General features: G+C 42.1%; 1 protein-coding gene across 1 annotated transcript; it reads right to left on the bottom strand.

Moving 5' to 3' along the window:
* Positions 1-6,539: 6,539 nt before the first annotated feature.
* Positions 6,540-8,168, bottom strand: LOC121557957 (zinc finger protein RFP-like). Its single transcript, XM_045218149.1, has 2 exons — positions 7,867-8,168; positions 6,540-7,401 (listed from the first exon to the last, which is right to left on the bottom strand). Exons 1-2 carry the CDS (start codon positions 8,166-8,168, stop codon positions 6,540-6,542), a joined length of 1,164 nt encoding a protein of 387 aa, XP_045074084.1.
* Positions 8,169-9,307: the final 1,139 nt, after the last annotated feature.

Genomic DNA, 9,307 nt, shown 5'->3' with positions numbered 1-9,307 from the left:
GTGATAGCACGGGAACAGGTGGACTGGGTGCACTCGCCGCTCCCTGAGGAGTAACCGGAGCGCTGGGCAGATTATGCAGAGTTTGGAGCACTTCCTGCATGGCAGTGTTCAACTGGGCAAGCTGCTACTGGTGATGGTCGAGGCTGGAAAACTCCAGGAGGATTACCTGCTGCATCCATTTTCGTGAGAGGTGTGTAATTCTGTGACGAGTACTGAGGATACGAAGAGGCAGGACGCAGACGCAGGAATCAACAAGGTAAAGGTTTACTTAACAATGAGAACGATAATAACAAGGCGCGAGTAAACGACACAATGCTAACAATTACACACAACAATGACTGAATAGTCCAGGGCTATATAGTGGTGGTGATGAGATGATGAGGTGCAGGTGCTTAGGGTGCGTTGGGTTTCCATTCCTGTGTTGCCGAGGTGGTGCGCTCAGACCGGTGCCTCAGTAGACCGGTGAATCAGAATGCCGGAGGGAAGCAACGGGAGGAGACGTGACAGCTTCCACCTGGGCACTGCAGCCATCCTCACCTGCATCCACAACCAGATCAAAGGCTAAGGACGTGCCATATATTAGATTCACTTTGATAGAGTATATGAAAAATAGTATCATTTTCTGTCAAAGGTCAGCATTAGACCTAAATTATGTTAATAATTAAAGCAACATGACTTGTATTAGGTTTTCATTTAAGTTCATTTGAGTTTAATGAAGTGACTATTGGCTTAGTAACCGCGTGACGCAGCATGACATCGTGAACATGAATGTTCAAGAATCCAAAATTGCATTAGGCATTTCCTCCTTTCTAGAGTAGCTTTGATGACAGTTGGGTTTGTGATGCTAACGTTATCTAACAAATGTGAGGATGTTTGAGGTGGAAAAACCTAAGCCATTTATAATGAAGAAGTCTCATTCTTTCAACATTACGTTGGTGACGATGTCTGGTATGCATGTAAACAAGTCTGAGTTGTTACCACCCCGTCTTAGAGGCCAAGTGGGCATGACTGGGCATGATTGAAATCAAAACCCAACCCTTAAATAACCAAGGAAAGTCATACATTTAACAGAATCTCGCATATCTCTGTTTTGAAAGATACTGACATTATGACAAATTATCCTATTTACATTTTGTAGTCAATTTTGAAATAATAATAATTGGTTTTGACTAAAATCAATGCCACATAACCAGCTTTCAACCAGAGAAGTCGTTTTATTTGGTTCAGCTTCCCTTTGAGGGATAGTTTTCTTTCTGTCAAAGAATGTCAGCATTATGGGTAGGAGAAAAGCTATGCTCTCTTATTGATATAATTTATTAAATCCACTTCAATCAGTGTAGATGAAGGGGAGGAGACAGGTTAAAGAAGGATTTTTAAGCCATGAGACCGTTGAGACATGGATTGTGTATGTGTGCCATTCAGAGAGTGAATGGGCAAGACACACGATTTATATATATATATAAATATTTTTTTTTTACAGGAGACCTGACCCTCCTCATAGTCCTCAAACACCCCCACTTTCTGGGGCTTCTCTCTCAGGGAGAGGAGGATAGCGTGGGAGGTACAGGCTTGGTACACATTCACGTCCCTTAGGTACAAAGTCCAGAATCCATGCTCAGGGCTCAATATGATGTTCCCCTTCCTGTCTATGGACTCTCTGACCACTCCTAAAGTCCACTTAGTCTTCCCCTTAACCATCACTTCATACTAAAATCTCCCTGAGGATAAGCCATCCTCTCCAAGGACAATGCCAAAACGATCAAACCTTTTTGTATTGTCAGGTAAATTCATATCTCAAATGTTTCCCATCTTCAGACAGGATGAGCCAGGGATGTGCTGTATCAGGGTCCAGAGTCACATCCACTGTATACTGCTGAATCCTCTTCAGTTTGACTCCAGGCAGCTTCTCCATCTCTTTATTCAGTGTCTCCTTCAGCTGAGAAAGAGCTCTCCTTACAGTCCCCACACACAGATCACTGTGAACACTGACTGACCAGTCCTTGGTGGGTGGAGGGGTGCACATCACGAATCAGAAGCTCTGGAGAAGTTGGAGGTGGTCCTCACTGTGGGAGAGCTGCTTCAGCTCAGTCCTTCTCCTCTTTAGCTCAGTGATTTCCTGCTCCAGCTCTTTAATGAGCAATTCAGCCTGCCTCTCTACTGCTTTCTGCTTCTCCTCAATTACCTTAACAAGCTCACCCTGGCTTTTCTTAATGGAGCACACCAGAGCAGTGAAGACCTGCACAATCTCTGCTTTCTCTCGCTCTGCGTCTCTCTTGCTGAGATCTACTGAGAGTTTGATACTTTTAACCTTCATCAGTCGCTCCTTGACAATCTGCTGAAACTTCTGCCTCAGTTTTCCCCAGCTGAGTCTTCCTCTCTCCACACTCTTCTTCTATAGAGACAGTGTCATGAGTCTTGTGGTCTACCTCAGTGCAGAACTGACACATACATGTCTGGTCAGTCCTACAGAACATCTCCAGGAGTCTGTCCTCATCTGCGTGCTTATCATCCTCACCAGGGTCTTGACCTGACTCCAGTTCGGCATGATCACCGACTTCAGTGGGCAAATGCTCACCTTTGATGGCCACTGGTACGCTAGAGAAGTGTGCTACCAGTTTCAACTGTTCCGGGCAGCTGGCAGACATCATGTATGGCGTTGTGTGGAAGAGCGGTTTGCTGAAGTCATTGTTATGAACAGAGTGCCCCAGGGTGGAGGTAGTGTTATGGTATGCGCAGGCATAAGCTACAGACAACAAAACGCAATTGCCTTTAATTGATGGCAATTTGAATGCACAAAGATACCGTGATGAGATCCTGAGGCCTGTTCATCCGCAGCCATCACCTCATGTTTCAGCATGATAATGCACGGCCCCATGTTGCAAGAATCTGTACACAATTCCTGGAAGCTGAAAATGCCCTAGTTCTTCCATGGCCTGCACACTCACCAGACATGTCACCCATTGAGCATGTTTGGGATATTTTGGATAGACGTGTAGACAACATGTTCCAGTTCCTGCTAATATCCAGCTACTTCGCACAGCCATTGAAGAGGAGTGGGACAACATTCCACAGGACACAATCAACAGCCTGATCAACTCTATTCGAAAGGAGATGTGTCGTGCTGCATGAGGCAAATGGTGGTCACACCAGATACTGACTGATTTTCTGATCCACGCCCCTACCTACCTTTTTCTAAGGTATCTGTTACCAACAGATGCATATCTGTATTCTCAGTCATAAATTAGGGTCTAATTAATTAATTAATTAATTTCCTTATATGAACTGTAACTCATTAAAATCTTTGAAATTGTTTCATGTTGCGTTTATATTTTTGTTCAATGTATATAATATAATATAATATGCCATTTAGCAGACGCTTTTATCCAAAGCGACTTACAGTCAAGCGTGCATACATTATTTATTTTTTGTGTACGTGTGGTCCCGGGGATCGAACCCACTACCTTGGCGTTACAAGCGCCGTGCTCTACCAGCTGAGCTGTTAAATATATTGTCTTATGTTAAAGGCAAAGCATTATCATAACTGACAATCCCTATATTGTGGCAACATTGAGTCATTACTGCTTATTGAGTTTGTAATACTCTATCCATAGAAAAAGGATTCTCTATGACAGTATCTCTATTTATGAATGCAAACAGAGTTTTAACCCGGAATATTTTTAATAACATTTTTAGCAGAGTAATAAAACAACAAAAATAAGGAATGTCCACCTGTGTTTGTGAGAGCTGTTGGGTAAGAGAGGTTCAGATCAATGGGGACATGGGTTTGTGTCTGTATGTCATTAAGATATCCACTAAGATGGAGAAACAATAAAACGATATACAGTGAATTCTATCTACACACAATACCCCATAATGACAAAGATAAAAACACGTTTTTATACATTTTTGCAACGAAAATAATAAAATAATAATAATACTGGAAATATCACATTTACATAAGTACTGTCAAATAAATTGAACACACTCCCCCCTCATATAGTTACAGTGCCTTGCAAAAGTATTCCTCCCCCTTGGAGTTTTTCCTATTTTGTTGCATTACAAAATGTAATTTAAATGGCTTTTTATTTGGATTTCATGTAATGGACATACCAAAATAGTCCAAATTGGTGAAGTGAAATGAAAAATGCGAAAAAATTAATTACAGAAAAGTGGTGCATGCATATGTATTCACCCCCTTTGCTATGAAGCCCCTAAATAAGATCTGGTGCAACCAATTACCTTCAGAAGTCACATAATTAGTTAAATAAAGTCCACCTGTGTGCGATCTAATTAAAACATGATCTGTCACATGATCTCAGTATATATACACCTCTTCTGAAAGGCCTCAGAGTCTGCAACACCACTAAGCAAGGGGCACCACCAAGCAAGCGGCACAATGAAGACCAAGGAGCTCTCCAAACAGGTCAGGGACAAAGTTATGGAGAAGTACAGATCAGGGTTGGGTTATAAAAAAATATCCGAAACTTTGAACATCCCACTGAGCAATATTAAATCCATTATAAAAAAATTGAAAGAATATGGCACCACAGCAAACCTGCAGAGAGGGCCGCCCACCAAAACCCACGGACCAGGCAAGGAGGGCATTAATCAGAGAGGCAACAAAGAGACCAAAGATAACCCTGAAGGAGCTGCAAAGCTCCACAGCGGAGATTGGAGTATCTGTCCATTGGACCACTTTAAGCCGTACATTCCACAGAGCTGGGCTTGACGGAAGAGTGGACCGAAAAAAGCCATTGCTTAAAAAAATTAAATAAGCAAACACATTTGGTGTTTGCCAAAAGGCATGTGGGAGACTCCCCAAACATATGGAAGAAAGTACTCTGGTCAGATGAGACTAAAATTGAGCTTTTTTGCCATCAAGGAAAACACTATGTCTGGAGCAAACTCAACACCTCTCATCACCCCGAGAACACCATCCCCACAGTGAAGCATGGTGGTGGCAGCATCATGCTGTGGGGATGTTTTTCATCGGCAGGGATTGGTAAACTGGTCAGAATTGAAGTAATGATGGATGGCGCTAAATACAGGGAAATTCTTGAGGGAAACCAGTTTCAGTCTTCCAGAGATTTGAGACTGGGACGGAGGTTCACCTTCCATCAGGACAATGACCCTAAGCCTATTGCTAAAGCAACATTTGAGTGGTTTAAGGGGAATCATTTAAATGTCTTGGAATGGACTAGTCAAAGCCCAGACCTCAATCCAATTGAGAATCTGTGGTATGACTTAAAGATTGCTGTACACCAGCGGAACCCATCCAACTTGAAGGAGCTGGAGCAGTTTTGCCTTGAAGAATGGGCAAAAATCCCAGTGATTAGATGTGCCAAGCTTATAGAGACATACCCCAAGAGACTTACAGCTGTAATTGCTGCAAAAGGTGGCTCTACAAAGTATTGACTTTGGAGGGGTGAATAGTTATAAACGCTAAAGTTTTCTGTTATTTTGTCTCATTTGTTGTTAGTTTCACAAGAAAAAATATTTTGCATCTTCAAAGTGGTAGGCATGTTGTGTAAATGAAATGATACAAATCCCCCAAAAATCAATTTTTATTCCAGGTTGTAAGGCAACAAAATAGGAAAAATGCCAAGGGGGGTGAATACTTTCGCAAGCCACTGTCAATACAGGAAAATAAGCTTAGGTCTAACCCCAGAGAGATAGAGATATGCTGGTGGCATGCTACAGTGGGGGAAAAAAGTATTTAGTCAGCCACCAATTGTGCAAGTTCTCCCACTTAAAAAGATGAGAGAGGCATGTAATTTTCATCATAGGTACACGTCAACTATGACAGACAAAATGAGAAAAAAAATTAGTAGGTGAAGTGGGAGAACTTGCACAATTGGTGGCTGACTAAATACTTTTTTTCCCCACTGTACGACACCGACATGCATTTATTTATGTCAGATGGCTACTGCATCTGCTATACAGATATAGACCTACAGAAGAAAGGTAATTCGTTAATTTTCTATCTGAATATGTTGTATAAAGATAAGCATTATATTGTTAGATTATAGGAATAACTCTGGTAGGCCTAAAACGTCCTTCCTCACCTCAAATTCAACTGCCAGAGTCAGTGGGATCGCCGGGGCACACTACCTTCATATCAAAGGCCTGCAGTAGCTAAAGCTTATAGCCACACCTTCCCCAAACGTTTCTAAACTTTAATAGGGTAATATAGAAAGTAAGTTAAGCCATTGTTTATAGGGAAAATACGTGCAGAATGGCAAATGTAAACCAGGGGAAAAAACGCACCAACCTCCCCTGTGCCCTCCCAAAAAACACACAACCCTCCCCAAAGCAATAAAAAAGGTTTGACAACCCTCCCATATTTTGGACCACCCCTTCCCCAGTCAACAGAGTAAAGAAGATTCCATTTTCATTTGATGATGAGATTTCAGAGGACATCCATGGAAATTCTAGTCATGTGTCATGTCAACTGACTAAATATAATCATTTCTAAATTGATATATTTAATGATTTGTGAATGTAATTAATAAATTAACTGTTCCCTCTCCATCGTTTAATCAGTGTGTGTGATTGACAGGAGAGATGATGAGAGGGGCTGAGTTTTGACTATCATCATTATCAGAGGGGCCTAAGAATGGATAGAGCTTCTCTGTAAAGGTGCAGCCAGTGAAAGAGTAGATATGAGACCTGGCCTCCACATCATAAAAGGAGATCTGACCCTCCTCATAGTCCACAAACATCCCCACCTTCTGGGGCTTCTCTCTCAGGGAGAGGATAGAGTTCAAGGTTCCATTAAGGTACACATTCTCATCCCTTCGCGACACAGTCCAGAGTCCATCCTCAGGTCTCGGTGTGATAATCCCCTTCCTGTCAGTGGACTCTCTGGCCACTCCTAAATTCCATCTAGTCTTACCCTTAACTGTCACCTCATAGTAAAATCTTCCTGAGGAGAAGCCATTCTTTCCAAGGACAAACCGATGACAATCAAACCTTTTTGGATTGTCAGAAAGATTCTGTAGTGTGTTTCCACATCTTACTTGTTTCCCATCTTCAGACAGGATGAGACTGGGATGTGCTGTATCAGGGTCAAGAGTCACATCCACTGCATACTGCTGAATCCTCTTCAGTTTGACTCCAGGCAGCTTCTCCATCTCTTTATTCAGTGTCTCATCCAGCTGAGACACAGCTCTCCTCAGAGTCCCCACAAACAGATCACTGTGAACACTGATCACAGACCAGCTCTTGGTGGGTGGAGGGTTGCACACTAGGGATAGGAAGCTCTGGAGAAGTTGGAGGTGGTCCTCACTGTGGGAGAGCTGCTTCAGATCAGTGCATCTCCTCTTTAGATCAGTGATTTCCTGCTCCAGTTCTTTAATGAGCCCTTCAGCCTGCCTCTCTACTGCTTTCTGCTTCTCCTCAATTACCTTAACAAGCTCACCCTTGCTTTTCATAATGGAGCACATCAGAGCAGTGAAAACCTGCATACTCTCTGCTATCTCTCTCTCTGCGCCTCTCTTGCTGAGATCTACTGAGAGTTTGATACTTTTAACCTTCATCAGTCGCTCCTTGATAATCTGCTGCACTTCTGCCTCAGTTTTCCCCAGCTGAGCCTTCCTTTCTCCACACTCTTCCTCTATAGAGACAGTGTCATGAGTCTTGTGGTCTGCCTCAGTGCAGAACTGACACACACATGTCTGGTCAGTCCTACAGAACATCTCCAGGAGTCTGTCATGCTTCTTACACATCCTGTCTTCTAGGTTCACCACAGGGTCGATCAGTTTGTGTCTCTTTAAGGGTGAGGCTATCTGATGAGGCTCCAGGTGAGTCTCACAGTAAGAGGTCTGACACACCAGGCAGGACTTTAGGGCCTTGCGCTTCATCCCAGTGCAGACGTCACAGGGCACTATTTTAGGTTTAGGAGGGGACCCATTTCTACCTCTTTCTCTCATCTTTTTAAAATTCTCTACAACCTCTCTGAACGTTGTGTTGACACGAAGCTTAGGTCGTCTGGAAAATGTTTCCCGACACAGTGGACATTGACACAGGTCCTTGCTATTCCAGTACTTTGTGACACAGGCCATGCAGAAGTTGTGTCCACATGAAGTAGTGACTGGCTCAGTGAAAATGTTCAGACATAAAGAGCACAGGAACCGCTCTTCAGACTGGAGACTGCTAGATGATGCCATATCTATTGAGAGAAAGTGGAACTTTAAATGATTTCCTGGAATGAGTCAGCTCCCGATAGTTTCAGTTCCATTGTCAACACGGCATTTAGAGACACTAACAAATCTTGATTAAAGTTGTTTAACTATACAACATACAGTTTAATTAGTCAATGTTCAAAATAAAGTTAAACATACAGAGAGTATTGTAGTTGATAAAGAAAACAGGAGAATGCAAGAATTCACACAGTAGAATTTATCTTCACCTGCCCTTGTTAATCTCTACTCACCTGTATCTGTGTGTGAAAGAGTGTGGGTGCTTTCTCAGATTTTTCGGTACTATATACTGTAGTATTCTTTTTAAAACAGAGACTGCGTAGCTGTCGTAACAGATTTTTCAGAAGAGTTTGAGACAGTTTACTTGTGTGCGCAACATACAGTACGTCTAAACACTTCAGTTTCACTTAAGTAAAGTAACGTTGACCTGCTCCTCCCTACCCAGTGCTGCTCTTTGCTCTGGAACAGAATGAACCCTTCACATGTCTGATCTCTATTCATTCTTTGTTTCATAGTAACGTGAGTCAGCATTTCAGAAAGGCCCCTTGTCGTTGCTACGCATCCAATCAAAACACGTTGTAAAGAACAACTTTGCATCCTTGAATGGAACATTCCATGTTACAACTCATTTACAAAGGACATCTTATACGCACAAATCTCCTCAAATGGAGCTTCCAAGTAGTCATTAGTCTCTACATTAACAGCACTCACAGACAGCTAACTAACAGTATGTTATGTGTACGTATATGTAGCTTTCACCATCTTATCTACTCATGGCCAGTTTCTAGGAATTTTATATGCACTCACTAACTGTAAGTTGCTCTGGATAAGAGCGTCTGCTAAATGACGTAAATGTAATGTAATTATTGATACATTCTTGATACAAAAGTGTGAATCAGAAATGTTAAACAAGGAATTACTGCAGATGTAATGAAGGTTTTCTAAAGACATCAACTACAATAGAATTTGCAGGGGATGAACAAATACTGTCAGTCTATGTGGATTTGATCCTTAATTAACCTTTTACTGCAGTGGGCTAAATCAGGGTCACAAAGAGTGTTTACTGTTAGTCTTCAACAAATCAACTTTGAAACAAAGTATACACC

Source organism: Coregonus clupeaformis, unplaced genomic scaffold (assembly GCF_020615455.1).
Source record: "Coregonus clupeaformis isolate EN_2021a unplaced genomic scaffold, ASM2061545v1 scaf1403, whole genome shotgun sequence".
Classification (NCBI taxonomy): domain Eukaryota; kingdom Metazoa; phylum Chordata; class Actinopteri; order Salmoniformes; family Salmonidae; genus Coregonus; species Coregonus clupeaformis.
This window is presented reverse-complemented; position numbering and strand designations above follow the sequence as displayed.